The 21,216-nt window shown below is 43.2% G+C and overlaps 1 protein-coding gene across 1 annotated transcript in view; it reads right to left on the bottom strand.

The window, feature by feature from the left end:
- Positions 1-11,704: 11,704 nt before the first annotated feature.
- setd3 (SET domain containing 3, actin histidine methyltransferase) overlaps positions 11,705-21,216 on the bottom strand; it is a 66,411-nt gene continuing 56,899 nt past the window's right edge. The window contains exon 11 of the mRNA XM_055863943.1: positions 11,705-12,266. Coding sequence (XP_055719918.1) covers positions 12,173-12,266 — 94 coding nt within the window. The 3' untranslated portion in view covers positions 11,705-12,172. The remainder of the gene's footprint in view (positions 12,267-21,216) is intronic.

Genomic DNA, 21,216 nt, shown 5'->3' with positions numbered 1-21,216 from the left:
TTTCTTTGTCGATACCAGTCCCTTTCCTTTCCTTTCTTCGCGGCTAGTCTTGGCTGGGGCTTCGAGCTTCAGCTGTCTTCAGTAGCAGCTTGACAAACTCGGAGCCAAGCGCTTTCCTCCTTCCCTCCATACACCAGCACCAGTGGGAGGATATAAATAGACATTTTCATGCTCATTTACAATAAAAAGCGGGGATTGCAGGTTCTTCCAAATGATGTCTTTATCATATGTATAACAGAACACCCACCACCTATTTGTAAGGATGTATCCAACCGCTTTGTCCTTGTATTACTTAGCTGAAGGCATTACGTTGAAATGTAAATCATTGTCATGTTTAAGACTTTAAGTATATGCCAATGGTTTTAGGTGTTATGGGAAGTAACATATGAGTGTCGGATTAGTACTGATTTCTTGGTGAATCACTGTAGTGGAGGCAGTGGTCAGTGAAAGGGCCTACATTTGTGGAATGAAATGGAATGACAGAAACACTCTTGTTGTCTCATTAAAATGTGAAAGGTCACCAACTGACAAAACTTCCATATTTGGGCATCAAACTGTAATCACAGTAGGGCAGACCATTTCAACAACATCATCCAGATTAAGAAGAAGAAGAAGAAGAAGTGAACTGTCCATTTGTGACTTGGCTACCATGCATGGCTTAGCGGGACTCTCAGAATGTGCTCTTCGTCCTTCTGCTCTCTGATTGGTTCATTACTCAGACCCACGTTGGGCAGGTGCAGTCAGTCACCTCTCTATTGCATCATTTCCTCCCTATTGAAAGTTCCAGGGCCAATTCCTTTCTGAGCTGAGGACAATCAGTGTTGTAAGTTATGGGGATGTCGCCACGTCGACACTTCCTGGATGTAAATGTCCTGTTTTCCCCCCCTAATTTCATTTGCATATATAGTATATGCAGTGTTTGGGTTTTATGCTAATGCTAAATAAGCCGTTTCTCTGGGCTAATGATTCTAGCTGGCGATTAGAGGATCATTTACGGGACATAGAGGTGTCCTTAGGATTCTTTAGAACTCTTCGTTCCTAAAGAACAACTGTTCAGGAACGGGCCCGCTAATATCCATGTTTATTTGTCCAGATGCAAGTTGACAGTATGGCGAGATGTGGAATGGGAGAGACTCATTTTACAGAACAGTGAGAAGAAATTCAACCGAGTTTTAGAGTCATGGGGTTTCAGAAACGCTTGTTTTCACCCATTGTTGTTTATGTAATGAGAATGGATCACTGTCAACTTTCAGTATTTTTCACTCTCACTCAGAGGACTTGACACTTCCCTCCAGAATATCATATGAAACAATTCAATGTTAGCAGACAAAGGGAAAGAGAGGTAGAGAGAGAGAGAGAGAGAAGTATAAATACTTTAGAATCCATAGTTCCATAGATATAGCTAGAGGGAGTACTTAAATATTAGCCCCTATTAGATTTTTTATTGAACTGGTAACAGTGCTGGGAGATATGAATGTGTTAGCGCTAATTCCTCTATAGCCATGTAATGTCTCCCAGACAGACTTTTTATGCAACAGTACCCTCTGTTGGCTAGCAGCTGCCACATGCAAATTACAGGCCTCTATTTACGCACCCACTGCTCAGAGCAGAGCAGTCTTAGCTTGCTAGCCACAATTTGGGCCCCCTTCCTCCGCTCCCCTCTACCATCGTTCCTGGTACCCCACACCCCACCCCTTCTCTCTGGATTAAAGGGAAGAAGGGACAAGAAGAATGGTCTTGTTTCTTGTCTTCAGTGGAATCCTACAGTTTTGCTTGTTCTAGAACTGTCGGACTGTCTGAGTCCATTTGAAAGTCAATGTTAAGTATGATTGATCACTTTCATTTCTCTGTGTTTGCCTGTCTGGTGTCTGTTACAGCTACATGTCTTTGCCTAAGCTCCCAGACAGTGACTACACTGTAGCCAAATTAATAGATAGCAGGTTGATTTTAAACATTACATACCCTGAAATAATATTCACTTTGGGTGTCCTCCTTACTGCATGTGTATGTTAAATGTTTAATTAAAATGTTTTTTTTTTTTTTTTTTTACACCGTTCCTATAATAGACGTTGAGAATTAAAAGTAACCTTTAAAAAGTGCTCCCAAGACGTTCTCCACATGAGTCTAAGAGAGTTTCAAGTGTTTGAGGGGGAGCGAGCGAGCAGCGAACAAGCCCTTAAGCACAATTAAGAATATCAAAGTTGAAATGATTCCTTTTAAACGTGAAAATGCTAATGATAGGTTTATTTAGAACAAGTTAACACATTCCCCAGCTCTGCTCAGCTCTACTGAATCCCAAGCTCTCGTTATGAGCTCTCCAATTGACTCTCTCTAGTCTTTATCAAAAAGGTTTGGGGTGTTTATTTTAGGATTACATAATGGTATTAAAATGAACTAATCTGGATCGGATGGGGCTGGTTCTTAGTTAATATATGTGTTGGTCATTATCACTGATTAATTATATAATGAGGGTAAAAACAACCTAGAAAACGATGCATTTAGAGCTCACAGAGCCAGAAGTGTCTTTACAGCGTAATTGGATATCCATTCAATTACCAGCTTTATTTATGAGACTGCCTTGTGATGTCATAACTGCCTTGTGATGTCATAACTGCCTTGTGATGTCATAACGTGTTCATGTGCTTATTTTTATTTATTTTTTCCCCCTCTTTTTTTTTGTGTGAAATGGAACAGAAATAGTCACAAAGTTTTTATTGTTGTAACCTATTATATCCGTACAGACTGATCTCATTTGATGTAGGCTGTTTGATGGAATTGTTTACACATTTTGACAGCGCTCCTTCTCCGTCCCACTCTTTATTACCAGCACACACATGCACACAGTGAGAGTAAATATATGTGCCCTTTAATTCCCTTTTCAGCCAGAGAAGGGAAATAAGTTCAGGACTGCATTCCATTCCCTAGATGGTGCACTATTTTTGACCATAGGCCTCTTGATTGCATATGTCTTACCACCCCAGAGGTAATGATTGGTGGAAGCACCTTTGGCAGCCATTACATCTGCAAACATTTTGAACACGATTCTACCAACTTTGCACAACTCTTAGGGCTACATACACTTAGTGTAGAAAACATGAAGAACATCTTCCTAATATTGAGTTGTGCATAGCTTTCACCTGGATTCACCTGGTCAGTCTGTCATGGAAAGAGCAGTGTTCATAGTTTTGTACACTTGGCGTATATCCATTGTTTTTGTCAAAATTGCTCACGCTCAGTAAATTGACGTACAGCAATATTCAAAATATGTCACTGATTTTCAAGTAGATGTAAGTCAGGACTGAGACTGCACTGTGCAGGAACACTAAATGCCCATTGGAAAGCCATGCAGGTGTATCTTTGGCATAAACATTTGTGTTATTGTCCCGCTGAAAAAGAAAACTATCCCAGGGTTAGGTGTTCAGAAGACGAGGCAGGGTTTCCTCTAACTTTATAGAGTCTGCTGGTGACATGCATACCCGTACCATGCTGCTGCCATTTGTACCTGTTTATTTAACCATATCTATGCCATGACAATACTAGAAAATACAGAGGATCAACGACATTGCATTCACTCCACATTACTGGCCTGTATGACAAAGTTAAAAGAGAGAGATGGCCCATCTCTCCAGTAAAGGAATGTGCCCTTTCATTCCCTTTTCAACTAGAAAAAAAAAAAGTTAAAGACTGAGTCTTAAATGGCACCCTATTCCCTATATGGTGCACTACATTTGATCGTAGGCCTCTGGGGCTCTGGTCAAAGTAGTGCACTACATAGGGACTCGGGTGTTATTTGGGACATACGCCATGCTGTGATAATAAAGATGTATGATATAAAGCTGTCTGGATATTCCAGGATGCTCCATGCTTCCAGCTTTGTGTCAGTATCCAGACTATCCACGCCCAGACCAGGAGGCCGGGGCCAGGCGCTCTCCGACCCCGCTAAATGAGAAATAAACATTGTTGGGGACGCCAAGGGGCCAGGAGATCTCTTTAGGAAGCCCCTCTCCTTCAGGGGAACCCCAGCGGGACGTGGTCGGCCTGGCCAGTGGAAACAGCGGGACTAAATGTGATTGTTGGAGAAGAAAAATGGCAAAAGAGTGTGACTAAATCAGTTAGTTTGGCAGTCGGATGGTCGGTAGGGCAGGCATACTTCCACTGCTCCCTGGAGAGAGGGGGGAGAGAGGGAGAGGAGAGAGAGAGTTTGGCAGTCGGATGGTCGGTAGGGCAGGCATACTTCCACTGCTTCCAGGAGAGAGGGGAGAGAGAGAGAAAGGGAGAGAAAACAGATTTGTGCTCAGTCCTCAAAATAACAAAAATACACAAAACCCTGGCATCAGATAGAGAAGCTGCCAAGGCCCCACATTCCCAACAATTACCTTCTTCTTCTTCTTCTTCTTCTTCTTCTTCTTCTTCTTCTTCTTCTTCTTCTTCTTCTTCTTCTTCTTCTTCTTCTTCTTCTTCTTCTTCTTCTTCTTCTTCTTCCTCCTCCTATTCAGCCTCTATTCCTGCCTTGTTATTGCAGCTTTTCCCTTCTCCATCTTGGCGCGCCTATTACATGTGCTCCTGTTGTGGATCGGCGATAAAGTGCCTGCGAACCTTGTCGTTGTCCCCATGTGACAAACTTAACGGAAGTTGGGACAAGTTGAAATCACCTCTAAATTCTCCCAGAAAGTCACTCTTTTCATTTAAATAGGCCTGAGCATTTGTAGTGTGTTACCATATTTGGCAAATAGCTGAATGTGTTTAAATTATATAGGCCTATGAGCCTGACTGCATGCATCATGTCTGTGTATGTGCATGTGCATGTAGGATATACAGTGCATTCGGAAAGTATTCAGACCACTTCACTTTTTCCACATGTTGTTACGTTACAGCCTTATTCTAAAATGGATTAAAAAAAACATTTTCTTCATCAATTTTGGCACATTTCTAAAATGAAAGAAAGAATAAATACCTTATTTACATAAGTATTCAGACTCTTTGCTATGGGACTCAGAATTGAGATCAGGTGCATCCTGTTTCCATTGATCATCCTTGAGCTGTTTCTACAACTTGATTGGAGTCCACCTGTGGTGAATTCAATTGATTGGACATGATTTGGAAAGGCACACATCTGTCTATATAAGGTCCCACAGTTGACAGTGCATGTTAGAGCAAAAACCAAGCCATGAAGCTGAAGGAATTGTCTTTACAGCTCAGATACAGGCTTGTGTAGAGGCACAGATCTGGGGAAGGGCACCAAAACATTTCTACATCATTGAAGGTCCCCAAGAACACAGTGGCCTCCATCATTCTTAAATGGAAGAAGTTTGGAACCACCAAGACTCTTCCTAGAGCTGGCCTCCCAGCCAAACTGAGCAATCGGGGGGAAGGGCCTTGGTCAGGGAGGTGACCAAGAACTCAATGGTCATTCTGACAGATCTACAGAGTGTCTCTGTGGAGATGGGAGAACCTTCCAGAAGGACAACCAAATCTGCAGCACTCCACCAATCAGCCCTTTATGGTAGAGTGGCAGATGGAAGCCACTCCTCAGTAAAAGGCACATGACAGCCCACTTGGAGTTTGCCAAAAAGCACCTAAAACTCTCAGACCGTGAAAAACAAGATTCTCTGGTCTGATGAAACCAAGATTGAACTCTTTGGCCTGAATACCCAAGTGCCACGTCTGGAGGAAACCTGTCACCATCCCTACTGTGAAGCATGGTGGTGGCAGCATCATGTTGTGGGGATGTTTTTCAGCGGCAGTGACTGGGAGACTAGTCAGGATCGAGGGAAAGATGAACGAAGCAAAGTACAGAGAGATCCTTGATGAAAACCTGCTCCAGAGCGCTCAGGACCTCAGACTGGGGCGAAGGTTCAACTTCCAACAGGACAATGACCCTAAGCACACAGCCAAGACAACACAGGAGTGGCTTTTGGACAAGATCCGGCTCCGCGACCATCCGCTTAAAGAAAAATCTGCCCACGGCTGAATGTAATTGGGGACCCCTGAGTCTAGATGATCCTTTCCACCAATCAGGGTTGTTAATGTAAATATATTTAAATGTGTATCAACACGCCCACACGAAGAGATTGAGCATTTCAATGGTAAAAGGAGGCTCAGGAAAATAAATTGTAAAATATATATTTGGAATCATTTTCAGGAAATAAAAAAAAAGTGATTTATTAGACATACAGTGATGATGAATTAAAAAGACTGCATGGGGGCTTTAAGAAATGTTGAAATGAGAACAAACGAGGCTCTCTTGTTGTTTCTCATCCCTCATGACCCAACCTATACCGTAGCTTTTCGAGTTTTGTTGTGTGTTTCTGTCTGTGTGTCTACGCGATGTATGTCTCTAACATTTACACAAACTAACTCGATGTTGGATTAACGGGTGCCATGTATGTGTAGGTGTGTCCTACCTTTGACTTCTTCAATTTGTCCCTCAGCGGTTTGTCGTCGTGACGTTTGGAGTTTAGAGCCTGGAGTTAAAGTCAATGTTGCGTCCGTATTCATATTGATATGAGAACAAGGAGATGGACCTCTTGTTTTCACTCTTAGGTCAGGACAGTGGAGGAGAATTCCCAACAGACACTTGACAGTGTTTTTGCCTCTTGAGCCGACCTTAAGCTTATAAGTTGACCAAATCAAAGTTGTTACCATATTATTTCAACAAATATTGAAATGAGTAGCGGAGCAAGGACCTCGTTGTCACTCCCCTGATGAATATCCAACTGGGCTGGAACTCGGGTTGTCTGTGCGCCACATGTGTGCGTATGTGCATGCTTGTGTGTGCGTATGTGCATGCTTGTGTGTGTGTGTGTGTGTGTGTGTGTGTGTGTGTGTGTGTGTGTGTGTGTGTGTGTGTGTGTGTGTGTGTGTGTGTGTGTGTGTGGGGAGAGACAGAGCTACCGTGATGGATAGGGTTGGCTGCATCTGTGGCTGGCCTAACACAAGACTCACCTATAGTTCAACCTGATAACAGCAGCGAACAGTCCCCTCAGAGGTAAATATGGCCTTCATTTACATGGAACAGCTCTGTGTGTGTGTGTGCCCGCGTGTGTGTGTGTGTGCCCGCGTGTGTGTGTGTGTGTGTGTGTGTGTGTGTGTGTGTGTGTGTGTGTGTGTGTGTGTGTGTGTGTGTGTGTGTGTGTGTGTGTGTGATCAGACAGTTTATACTATTGAGGGGAGTCATCATGATGCAATTACAAGCAATCCATTTAAATCCATTCATAGTGACTCACACAAACACACACACACACACACACACACACACACACACACACACACACACACACACACACAGTCTGTCAGGAGGGCTTTGTAGCTACACTTAAAAATCAAGGTGTAATTTCAGAGCTAAACTACTGAATGTTGTTGAAAGAATCACTTTCTCTAACAGGAAGATTTGATTGGCTGTGTATCGGACGCTGATCAAGGGGCGGGGGTTCGATCCCCACTTTACGCCCTAACTTGATTTCTCTCTGTACTTCCCTCTAAAATAGCTCCACTGTCTTCCCAATGAAGCATACGAATATGAATCAGGAACAGAATTGAGGGGCTAAAGGGGGGATGTGATTGGTTCAGTGTGTCACTGGTGGGCCGTGACAGTGTCACACCCAACTGGACCTGGCCTCCCTGCTGCTTCTGTTTGGACAGAAGAATTACTACCTGGGAGTCAGTGTTAGTGAGGGACAGTTTACACACACATACACATAATAACACACACACAGATCTGATGGTGAATAATGGCGTTGCCATAGGAGACAGCAGTTCCAGCGCTCTCCAAGCCCCATCCAGCACCATCAGCACTTTGAAAGATTGCCTTCATACTTTTCCTTATCGCATCCCCCTCTCCCTCCCTTTCTTTCTCCCCCTTCTTCCCTCCATACCCCTCTCCCTCCCTCCGTCTTTTCCCGGTTACCCTCCCCCCCCCCCCCCCCCCCCCGGCCCACGTCCCCCTCCAGTCCCTATCTGCTTGTTTCACATTTCCCCCTTCTCTACCCCGTCTCTCGCTGACCCCACGATTCATCACCGGCCTATTGGCTGGCGGCACGGACAGCAGCGGCGCTACAGCGGAGGGGAGAACAGCAAACGGCAGCTATGTCATTGAGCTTTCTCTACCATGTCAATGTCACTCCTACACAGCTACAGCCCACAGCACACAGTCTAGATGCACCAAGCAAGACAACCTACCTAGACACACACACACACACAGCCAACCAGCCTGGAGCGACCAGACTCTGCCTCTCTCTGGGCGGTGTGTGTGTGTGATATCCAGGAGGAGATTAGATCAGTTACCCTGTGCTCAACCCGGGGTTTCCCAAACTCGTTCCTGGGGCCCCCCTTGGGTGCATGTTTTGGTTTTTGCCCTAGAACTCAATAATCCAAGCTAGTAGTGCAGCTGCATCAGTCATAGGTAGATACGAGTCTACAGTCTTCTCCCTCTGTGATGCTATATGAATACAGTGAAACTATACCTCTCTCTCTCTACTTCTCCCTCTGTGATGCTATATGAATACAGTGAAACTATACCTCTCTCTCTCTACTTCTCCCTCTGTGATGCTATATGAATACAGTGAAACTATACATTTCTCTCTCTACTTCTCCCTCTGTGATACTACATGAATACAGTGAAACTACACATCTCTCTCTCTCTACTTCTCCCTCTGTGATACTACATGAATACAGTGAAACTATACATTTCTCTCTCTACTTCTCCGTCTGTGATACTATATGAATACAGTGAAACTATACATCTCTCTCTCTACTTCTCCCTCTGTGATGCTATATGAATACAGTGAAACTATACATTTCTCTCTCTACTTCTCCCTCTGTGATACTATATGAATACAGTGAAACTATACATTTATCTCTCTACTTCTCCCTCTGTGATACTATATGAATACAGTGAAACTATACCTCTCTCTCTCTACTTCTCCCTCTGTGATACTATATGAATACAGTGAAACTACACATCTCTCTCTCTCTACTTCTTCCTCTGTGATACTATATGAATACAGTGAAACTATACATTTCTCTCTCTACTTCTCCCTCTGTGATACTATATGAATACAGTGAAACTATACCTCTCTCTCTCTACTTCTCCCTCTGTGATACTATATGAATACAGTGAAACTATACCTCTCTCTCTCTACTTCTCCCTCTGTGATACTACATGAATAAGATGAAACTATACCTCTCTCTCTCTACTTCTCCCTCTGTGATACTACATGAATACAGTGAAACTACACATCTCTCTCTCTCTACTTCTCCCTCTGTGATACTACATGAATAAGATGAAACTATACCTCTCTCTCTCTCTACTTCTCCCTCTGTGATACTATATGAATACAGTGAAACTATACCTCTCTCTCTCTACTTCTCCCTCTGTGATACTATATGAATATAGTGAAACTATACCTCTCTCCCTCCCTCTCTCCTAGCGCTGTGGCGGTCAAGACATTTGGTTAGCCAGTGATTGGCAAGCGAATAACTGCCAGTCTCATGGTAGTTGACCGTTAATTAACAAAAACATGTGAGCATCTCCTGGCCTCCATGCATAGCCTACAAGCCACTGATCAATTTGAAAAAGTCCAATAGATCCATTAAATATAGCCTACACTATCACAATAAAACCATTGTTTATTTTAAGACAGGTCTAAAGAAACATGATATGAAGAAAATGTAGTGGATTTCAGGAGAACAGAATAGCATACTCTGTATGTCCTTATGTAAGGCCCTGATATGGCTATGCCATATGGCTGTGGGCTCCCCTAGTTCATCTAGCAAACAAGATTTGTTTATAATTCTGTGGCTTTATTTTTTATTATTTGATAGTATGAAGAATATAATAGAACATAGCTGACTAAAATAGAAAGGATATTTTCTCCATTTAAAATGATAAACTTGGATTAGCTAACACAACCTGCCATTGGAACACAGGAGTGGTGGTTGCTGATAATGGGCTTCTGTACGCCTATGTAGATATTCCATAAAAAAATCTTTAGTTTCCAGCTGCAATAGTCATTTACAACATTAACAATATCTACACTGTATTTCTGATCAATTTGATGTTATAATGGACAACAAAAATGTGCTTTTCTTTCAAAAACGAGGACATTTCTAAGTGACCCTAAAACTTTTGAACGGTAGTGTACATCAATTCTTATTATCCAATGCCCGTCAAGTGATCGGGTTCTTCTCACAGCCATTTCAGCTAAGAAGTAGGCTACAAGTGAAGACAGACACATTGGGGACACAAAATTTGCCACTGATCGAATACCGAGGTGTATATTGTTAGAAGAAGTCTCCACATTCAGCATACTTTTTGTCAGCTAACAAGATTTCTTCACATTATAAGAGCAGCAATGAGCACACAGCAGTAGGCTATACGCGCGAATGTTCCAAAATGCAATCAATTAGCGGGAAAACACTGTTCTCAAAAGTGATCGCAAATACAATTATGCACGTATGCTTTATTTCATAGATGCATTTTTATGGTGAAAATTATCTTCCCCAAACTTGAAACTCTGCACCCTCCATGTATCCCAATTAGGCTCTACACCGGTTGTAAAGCGGATTAATATGCATCATTTTAAGAAGTTATTTGGTCACTTTAGTTGTGATACAAACCTTATTAAAACATATAGGCCTATGGGCTAGGCTACAGAAGATGTGCCCTGTTTCTTGCGTTACTGCACACACTGGGCATCATTCACAAGTGATAATACACCATTCACAAGTGATAATACACCATTCACAAGTGATAAGCTAATATTGTCACCCATCAGACTATTCTTAATTTAATGTTGTCTTTACATATGCTAACTAATATATGTGTGTAATTCGTTTCGATTTAGAATAGACCATTATCAAGTGCCTGTCTCATAACAGGTGCATGGAGAAAAAAATACAATGTCATCGATGCACTTAAATAGTGAATGAAGGACACTTTTCCCCCGTGGTTCCTTTTCATGCCAGCCAGGTAGGCTATACTCCTGTTGTAAAGCAAAGCAATGTGCTGAATATTAGGAACATTGATAAATAAATATAGTAGGCCTAGCCTATAGAAAGATGATGGTATCCTCCTCTTTTTAATAGAGGCCATCACTGTTTTCTCACGCAATTGCATAGCCTACAGAAATGTTGCGCAACATTACCTCGTGGGCTCTCATGAAGTGTTTGATTGGATTTTCCAAAACATTTGTAGTCAGAGTGATTAGAGGGACAATAGAGTGCTGAGTACGAGTCAGTTAGCAAGTTTGGTAGCCTACTAATGACCATCAGCAGCATCAGAGCTTGGAGAAGCCTAATTACTGTGAATAAACGGTCACATGGAATTTGACTGCCGTTATGACTCGTGACCGACGGTGTGGCGCTAATACGTTCACTGTAACAGCCACACTCTTTCCCTCCCTCTCTGGGAAACTTTATTGGCATGGGAAACATTGCCAAAGCAAATGAAAAAAACAATAAACTAAAGTGAAAAAAACTTGCTGTCTCTGCTATGCCTCAGTGACCGTAACACTACTAATTAAAGCTTGACTCCACCGCTGCCCTCTCCTGGTCAAATAAATCCTTCTGGTGAGTTCACAGTCCTCTCTCATTCAAGAGAATCGAATAGGAACAAATATATGAACATAACAAATGTATGAATATACCAAATGTATGAATATACCAAATGAATGAACATACCAAATGAATAGACACAGACATGGGCTCATAGGCATGCCAACACACACACAGCAAGTTTATTAGAGTCCTCCTCCAGCTCTGTTAGTTTACTGTTGGTCCCATGCCTCTCCTACTGAGCAGCAGAGGTAACACTGTACTTACTGTATGTTCCCATAGAAAAGGTTATGATTCAGCCCATATGAAAGCACAGTTAAATATTAATGACATAGTGAATAATAGATGGATTGTGTATGCGTGTGTGTGTACAGTTCAGCAGCCTGCCTGGTAAAGTAGTCCTTAATCAAGCAATAATGAGTGCTAGGCTATATGTCAACAGGGCCTTGTAATGCTGCCATATCAGCAAGTAGATAATGGGAGAGAATTAGGATCACTTAGATCCAATTCAAATATTCAATGAAGACACTGTAGCGAGAGTGGTTTGGCTTCGATTGTCATAACCTCAATCAGGGTGTGAACTTGCGGTCCTCTCCAGTCCCTCCCTGGGCGATCACCTCTAGTCTGTCCGTCCAGCCGAGCGTACTCCCCTGGCTGCAGAGCGTCGGCCCTCTCCACTCCTTGTCCTCTCCCTGTCCCTGCTCGTCACTCTGCTAGAAGTAAAGAGAAGACAAAATCACCTCATATCAGGTCTGATCCCCTCACATCTCCACTCCTCACTCCACACTGCACACACACACACAGCTGGGCCTGGACGGTGTGCTGGGACGTTACGGGGCCAGGCCCACGGTAAAAGGCCAGCGCTGTCCTGGTGTCCCTTCTCATCTCCATCAGTCCCCAACCCTGGTCCCTGACCTAGAAACCACAGACCTGGCTGCTACCACCGTACAGCACCGTGTATGTGTGTTTGTTTGTGTGTGTTTCGTGCGCGTGTGTTTGTGCGTGTGTGCACGTGCTCTCCTCTCTTCCCTCCTGCCCAAACCCCCACCCCCCGACTTTCTGTCACCGCTGCCCCTCTGACCTGTTCGGGGGCGAATCGAAACGCTGTACGAGTTACCGTGGTGACAGGCGATGGTCATGGCTGCTCAGGTGGACGGAGAGTAGCGAGGGGGAAGGGGATGTGTGTGTGTGTTGGGGGCCGAGGAGGAGACGAGATGGCTTGTGGCACGGTGGCTCTCCTGCCTGCCCAGCAGCCTGACTGTCAGGCCCAATGTCTGCACCAGAGGAGAGAGATGGAGGGATGGAGGAAATGGAGAGAGAAGGGAGAGGGGGAAGCAGTAGAGGATAGGTAACACGGTAGGGATGGAGGTCAAAGAAGGGATGAAGAGCGAAGGTGATGGAAGGTTGGGAAGATTGGAGGAAGGTGGAAAGGATAGAGCGATGGAGTGGGGGGGAGTAACAGAGGATACCAGGTCTACCAACCTGACATCAACCCCTCTGGGCAAATTCCGACCACAAGCCTATGATCAGTCCTCTGTCCCCTCTCTTTTAATACCTATCTCTCTATTTTACAGGGCATTAAGGCAGCATGGCCTCTGGAGAAGCCCTCTCAGGAGAAGGCTGTGGCCTTGTTAAGAGTGGACACTAAGCCTCCAGGAGCTCCATGTGGACCTGTCTGACACGCATCCTGAGAGAGAGAGGGGACAGAGAGTAAAATACTTACGCATACACACACACACACACAAATACACGCGCAAACCGAAACACACAAGCGTACACACACACATGCAAACTGATGCACACGCGTAGATACACACACTCACAGTCACACAAGCCCACGCGCACACACAAACAGAAACACACACAGAGACACAGAGTAGAGAATAGGGAGCTCAAATAGTGTTTACATTTAGATACATGGTTTTTCTTGGTCCAAACATCGCTCTGCTCGACAGACCAAGACTAAATTCAGTTTTATTTACAAGAGGAGAGAGATTACACCTCTGTTATTGCAGAAACACAGAGGGGGAAAACCTCCACAGATGCACGGACACACACACACACAGAAATTATATTACAGCAAGCCTGCATCAGATACAATTAAGTATTTCCAGGGGATCTCGAAGCAACAACGTCTATAAACTATAAAATGCCATCAATAAGAAATGGAGGAGCGTTTTAAGAGCATTAGAAAAGTTTGATCTGCTTCGGGCGAAGCCTCCAGGGACTTCAGGAGCTGGAATTATTTATCAAAATGAAATGTCATATTAGTTTGTCTCTTTCTAATTAGATTTGGGCTTTCATAGTGGGTTTGTTTTTCATCTTGGTGGCAGTTGGTGGCAGTTTCAGTTGGACGAGAGCAGGGATATGTAGATTACACACAAATGTTATGTAATGTGGAAGATATACATTAAAACCATGTTTTTGCTTAAAACAGTAATGTACTCTAGGCAAAAACTGGTAGAATCAACGCTGTTTCCACGTCATTTCAACCCAAAAAATGTGTTATGATGACGTTGAATCAATGTTGACCACTGATTAGATTTGCAAGAAGTAAGTAAGGGAAATTCCCAACTTTTTACCTAAATCCAAATATATGGTGAATTTTCTGTTGATTTTGCACTGAATTTATGTTCGTTGACAACTGAACAAAATCAAAATTAGAACTGACGTCTGTACCCAGTGGGTATTATGCTATTGTGACAATCTCTGCCAATCATAGAACCAGATACCCTCGTAGAGGTCCATCCGACCACACACACAACCCATATCTCACAGAGCGGACAGCTCCTCATGGCTAGCCCTGTGTGTAGTACAGGAACCAACATTACAAACACCAGCTCGCCAGATCCATCAAACACCGCCAACCACCGCAGACACGTGCAAAGAAAGGACAACCTGATGTGTGTGTATGTGTGTGCACGTGGTTGCATGCATACCACAGGATGTCGCTGGCAACTTAATTGGGGAGAACGGGCTCGCGTAATGGCTGGAGCGGAGTGCGTGGAATGGTATCAAATACATCAAACACATGGTGGTCTTTGATGCCATTCCATTGGCTCCGTTCCGGCCACTATTACGAGCCGTTTCTCCCCTCAGCAGCCTCCTGGGATGCGTACATTGTGTGCGTGTGACAGAGACGGTGGCGACGGTAAGGGCAGACACAGATGTCCTTTGAGTGCAGACACACCTTGTTAAGGGTATTAGGATCAACACAGTGATTGATCTACGTGTCAGGTGCCTAAGTGGAGCGCTGGAGCCATCCCTACACACCTCATTTTACTCTACAGGGTCAATTAAGACCTGGGAAGGGAGAGTTGGAGAGGGAGGGAGGGATAGGGGAAAGAGGGGGCCAGAGAGGTGATGCAAGGATGACAAACACACTTGAAACACTGAGGAGTACTTTGTTGTTTTCAGGTGCCAGTAACCACACAAGGAGAGGAAAAGAGACAGGGAGAGTGAGAGTGAGAGTGAGAGAGAAGGACAGCGCTCACTATGACAACACTAACGCAACTGAAGGTGGCTTTAGATGGGCTAATGAACTATCTTAACCATGACAGTCACTCAGTGAGAGTGGTTCGCACAGTCATTTCTCTCGGTGATTTCCTTCCGTGGTTTTCTTTCCATGGCTGTGCAGCGGAGTCCGCTTCACAGACACACTGTCACTCCCACACATCTCTATTCACACACCCACCGCGAGCCTGTGATGTATTGAGTAGTAGAGTGTGTCTGGTGGATGTTAAATATAGATGCTATTGGATGAGAGCGTAACGTAGCGTAGCTGTGGCGTTAGGAGAAAGCCTGAGGAATGTTAGATTGGACAGGATATTGGCCCCTACTTATTCCATCACGATTAGACTAATAGACCTTCATTTGATACTGATCAGCCCTTCTATTCTATTCCATCATCAGCACCTCCACTCTACACACAACAGGGAAACAAGAGTTGAAATAGAATATGATGCAAAATAAAATGGAACAGAACGGAGAAATGCACCGTCAACCAACAGTGGATGTAATGGCCCCATTTCAGAGGGAAACATGAAACAAGACAAGACTTTTCTTCTGGTTGCTCTCTGGAGCTATATACTACCGGCTACTAAACTACAAACATCTGCAAAAGCCTGATCCAAAGAAAAGTCTGAAGACAGAAGTTAGCCTACAGTAATGTTAGTCTACAGTAACGTTAGTCTACAGTAATGTTAGTCTACAGTAACGTGTGTTAGTCTACAGTAATGTTAGTCTACAGTAACGTGTTAGTCTACAGTAATGTTTGTTTACAGTTACGTTAGTCTACAGTAACGTTAGTCTACAGTAACGTTAGTCTACAGTAATGTTTGTTTACAGTTACGTTAGTCTACAGTAACGTTAGTCTACAGTAATGTTTGTTTACAGTTACGTTAGTCTACAGTAACATTTGTTTACAGTAATGTTAGTCTACAGTTACATTAGTCTACAGTAACGTTAGTCTACAGTTACGTTAGTCTACAGTAACATTTGTTTACAGTAATGTTATTCTAGAGTTACATTAGTCTACAGTTACATTAGTCTACAGTAACGTTTGTTTACAGTAATGTTAGTCTACAGTAACGTGTGTTAGTCTACAGTAATGTTTGTTTACAGTTACGTTAGTCTACAGTAACATTTGTTTACAGTAATGTTAGTCTATAGTAATGTTTGTTTACAGTAATGTTAGTCTACAGTTACGTTAGTCTACAGTTACATTAGTCTACAGTTACATTAGTCTACAGTAACGTTTGTTTACAGTAATGTTAGTCTACAATAATGTTTGTTCACAGTAATGTTAGTCTACAGTTACGTTAGTCTACAGTTACATTAGTCTACGGTTACGTTAGTCTCTCCTCTGCATGCATGCAGCCCAATGCAGAGAGAATTCTCCATCAACACAAACAAATGAGCCTTCTCTTCTGGGCAGGTGGGAGCTCTCCTCCTCCTCCTCTTCTCCCCTTTCTCTTTGAAAGGAAGGATGGCAGGGCCTGGATAGGGTTAACCCATTCACCCCTCTTCTCCTCCTCCCCTCGCCTGCCCCTGCCTTTCCCTCTCTCTCTCTCTTTCTATCCCCCTCACTCCCTGCATCCATTTGCAAATGATCTCGCTTGTCTGCATATTGTCACTTACAGCCTGCCCGGCCATTCATCAGCTGTCGGCTTGCCGTGCGCTCTCCCACCCGCTCCCCCTCCTCCTCTCCAGCCGCGCTCCTTGTGCCCAATACATTTATTTGTTCCCTCTCTGACCTGGAGAATAGGGGTCTCTCTCTCTCACGGTCACACTCTCCTTTTGCACTCCTCCCCTCTCCATCGTGTGTTTCTGGGGCACAGCTCAACCCGATAATGGAGAAGAAAGGAGCAATCTTGAAAAACAAAAAAAGGAAAGGATGAGAGGACAACTGTGAGAGTCAGTCCACCTATCCTGTTGATTATTTTTGTTGGCCCCCCTCCATACCCTCTCCTACAGCCCCCTCGTTTTCCTGTGAGAGGGTGTCTCACTGTTGGGGGGGGGGGGGGGGGGTGAGGAAGCACGGCAGAGGGAGAGACGTCACACACTCTGGATTTATGGGCCCTTATCAGCATGCCATTTGCATCTGCGTTCAGCTGAGTTGCACAGTCCCATTTTCTCTAGTCCTCCATCTCTTTTCATCTGCTCTCTCTCAGTATCCATCTCACTCTGTCTCCATCTCTCTCCACCTCTATCTCTCTCTCAATCTCACCCTGTCTCCCTCTCTCTGCTCATTCAATTCAATTTCAATTTAAGGGCTTTATTGGCATGGGAAACATGTTCACATTACCAAAGTAAGTGAAATAGATAAACAAACAATTTACAGTAAACATTACACTCACAAAAGATCCAAAATAATAGACAAATGTCATATGTCTATATAGTGTTGTAATGATGTGCAAATAGTTAAAGTACAAAATGGAAAATAAATCAACATATAGGTTGTATTTACAATGGTGTTTGTTCCTCACTGGTTGACCTTTTCTTGTGGCAACAGGTCACACATATTGCTGCTGTGATGGCACACTGTGGTATTTCACCCAGTAGATATGGGAGTTTAGCAAAATTGGATTTGTTTTCAAATTCTTTGTGGGGCTCTGTAATCTGAGGGAAATATGTGTCTCTAATATGGTCATACATTTGGTAGGAGTTCAGGAAGTGCAGCTCAGTTTCCACCTCATTTTGTGGGCAGCGTGCACATAGCCTTTCTCAATAGCAAGGTTATGCTCACTGAGTCTGTATATAGTCAAAGACTTCCTTAATTTTGGGTCATTCACAGTAGTCGGGTATTCTGCCATATGCATCTGCATTCAGCTGAGTTGCACAGGCCCATTTTCTCTAGCCCTCCATCTCTTTTCATCTGCTCTCTGTTTTTTAGTCAATTCTTTCCAATATTTTTAGTAAATTCTTTCCGATGTGTGAAGTAATTATCTTTTTGTTTTCTCATGATTTAGTTGCGTCTAAATGGGTTGCTGTTCTGGGGCTCTGTGGGGTCTGTTTGTGAACAGAGCTCCCGAACCAGCTTGCTTTGGGGGCTCTCATTCTCATCCGTCTTCCACCCACTTTTCCTTACTCACCCTTCCATCTTATTCTCTCTACCTCTCTCCCCGTGCCTATTTTGTCACTCTTTTCGTGTCCTTTTTTAAAATTTGTCAAATTTTCTTTCTCTATTGTCATACCACCAACACCACACTTTCACTCATCCTTACATCTGTGTGACCCCCTCCCCCTCTCTCTAAACATTCCCACTGCATTAGCAAAGACGGCATATATTATACATGCAGTGGTTTCACTGTTGTAAAATACTAATTCCAGTTGGCTTATATAGGATTACAATTGAACCTCGAAGTATCTTAGTCTGGGGGAGGGCCAAATTCAAGGCCAAATTCAAATATTGAATTTGGCCTTTACTACAATAGCCCACAGAAACGCATAGAATAACACATTCATAAATGCGCCAAACATTTATAAAAAATAAATCATAAGGAATAAAGTTCAGACTTTTCCTCAAGTATTATTTTACTGGGTGACTTTCACTTTTACTTGAGTCATTTTCTATTAAGGTATCTTTACTTTTACTCAAATCAAATTTTATTTGTCACATACACATGGTTAGCAGATGTTAATGCGAGTGTAGCGAAATGCTTGTGCTTCTAGTTCCGACAATGCAGTAATAACCAACAAGTAATCTAACCTAACAATTCCACAACTACTACCTTATACACACACAAGTGTAAAGGGATAAAGAATATGTACATAAAGATATATGAATGAGTGATGGAACAGAACGGCATAGGCAAGGTGCAGTAGATGGTATCGAGTACAGTATATACATATGAGATGAGTAATGTAGGGTATGTAAACATAAAAGTGCATCGTTTAAAGTGGCTAGTGATGCATGTATTACATAAAGATGGCAGGATGCAGTAGATGGTATCGAGTACAGTATATACATATAAGATGAGTAATGTAGGGTATGTAAACATAAAAGTGCATCGTTTAAAGTGGCTAGTGATACATGTATTACATAAAGATGGCAAGATGCAGTAGATGATAATATAATGTATATGTATATACTGTACTATAAGTGGCATTGTTTAAAGTGGCTAGTGATACATTTTTGATCAATTTCCATTATTAAAGTGAGCTGGAGTTGAGTCAGTATGTTGGCAGCAGCCACTCGGTGTTAATGCTGGCTGTTTATTGGGTACTTTTTCCACCACTGCTGAACCTGCGGGTGCGTCAGCAGACTCTGAAGGATTAAATGAAGCTTGCTGTGGAGAAATACCAAATCAGTTTGAACTCCTGCAACTTGGGAGGGTGGCCATTTATTCCACCAGGGAGGGAGCATAGAGTTGCTTGCATGTGTGTGAGCTCTTCTGTGTCCATGTAACAGAAGGACATACAGTGCAATGCAACCAATCAAAGTGATATTTTGTTGACACTCGTGTACAGAAACCGAATCGTCACGCATCTCTATTTCAAGAGACTAAATAATCAGACCTAAAAATGGAATGCAGTGTATCTTGATATCACTTCCTCCCCCTTGTTCAATTCATTCCTGGAATCGCCAAGTTGCTCGTTCCTTCTTTCTATCCCTATTTATCTGTGTTCAGCGGTGAATCCTGCTACTGTAGTATGTATCATTTCACCTGTTTAAATCTTAAAACAGGAAAGAGGTGGGAGGGGGGCAGAGAAAGAGAGCGGGAAAACGTACACACCCACTCTTGCATTTCAGGCACTCCGCTCCCTCTTTCCCACACGTTATTCACACCCTTTTCACCTCACAATCCTCTGCTTGCCAATCACTTTCTCCACATGTCACTTCCATAAGGCAGGCAGATGGAGACCCGAGCCGGGCCGGTCACGCTAGGCCAGAGAGAGTCCCTCCAACCCCCCCCCCCCTCTTTAATAATAAATGGACACTTCCATTATGAGCTCTGATGCTGCCTTCAGGCTCACTCATGCTACGGGACGGGGGGTGAGAGGGGTGGAGGAGGACAGGGGTTGGGATGCGTCGTTCCAGAGTTTGGGATGAGGTGAGGGAGGGAAGAGCGGCAGGGCATAGCACCAAACTCTATCCCCCACCACATTATATTTGACATGAAAATAGAGCTCTTTGGCCACACACACCAGTGGTGGGTTTGGCGTCAAAAAACAGAATAATTTGCGGAAAAGTACCTCATACCTACTGCAAAATGTGGTGGTGGGTGTTTGATGTTATGGAGCCATTTTGCTCCCACTGGTCCTGGGGGTCATAAGGTCAACAGCATCATGAATTTGACCGAGTACCAGGACATTTTATCCTAAAACCTAGTTGCCTCAGCCAGGAGGCTGAAATCTGGCTGCAAGTTGATCTTCCTGCAAAACAATAACCCCAAGCATACATTAAAAAATCTATGATCCAAAGAAATAGTTAATTGACCACAAAAATCTACATTTTGTAATGGACATCTCAGTGTGCGGACTTGAACCCCATTGAAAACCTGTGGTTTGTATTGAAGAGGGTAGTCCATAAGCGCAGACAAACGATATCAAGGATCTGGAAAGATTGTGTATGGAGGAATGGTCTAAGATTCCTCCCAATGTGTGCTCCAACTCATAAAACCTTTGAGAAAAAGGCTCAGTGTCATTATCCTCGCAAGGGGAGGGTGATGCAGTACTGACAACAGGAGAGCCAATCATCTTTAGCCCTATATTTGAGATTTTTTAAATACCATCTCTTTCTCTGAGCAATTGTATTAGTATAAAATATTATACATTTTCCCAGTTTTGGAGCATACAATATAGCTCAGTATTTTTAAATAATTTATATTATAGTGTTTTTTGCTCATCTTTTTCAAAAGGTGCCAATCATTTTGGACGAGGTTGGGGTGGGTTAAGGGAGTCTAAACCACAAGACAGTAACTTTATGCTGTTCCCTCACAGAGATCCATCGGTAACCCTTGCATATAGTAGTTATTTTTTATTGTGTTACTATTTTTCCTTGAATTTATTTAGCAAATGTATTTTTATTAAAAACTCTACATTGTTGGTTAAGGGCTCGTAAGTTAGCATTTCACTTTTAGGTGTATTCGGCACGTGATAAATACAATTTGAACACGTAGCTACTGTGAAACACTGTGTGTGTGTGTGTGAGACAATTAC

The sequence above is a fragment of the Salvelinus fontinalis genome, chromosome 15 (genome assembly GCF_029448725.1).
Source record: "Salvelinus fontinalis isolate EN_2023a chromosome 15, ASM2944872v1, whole genome shotgun sequence".
Lineage (NCBI taxonomy): Eukaryota > Metazoa > Chordata > Actinopteri > Salmoniformes > Salmonidae > Salvelinus > Salvelinus fontinalis.
Note: the sequence above shows the minus strand (reverse complement) of the source record. Positions and strands in the feature narration are given on the sequence as shown.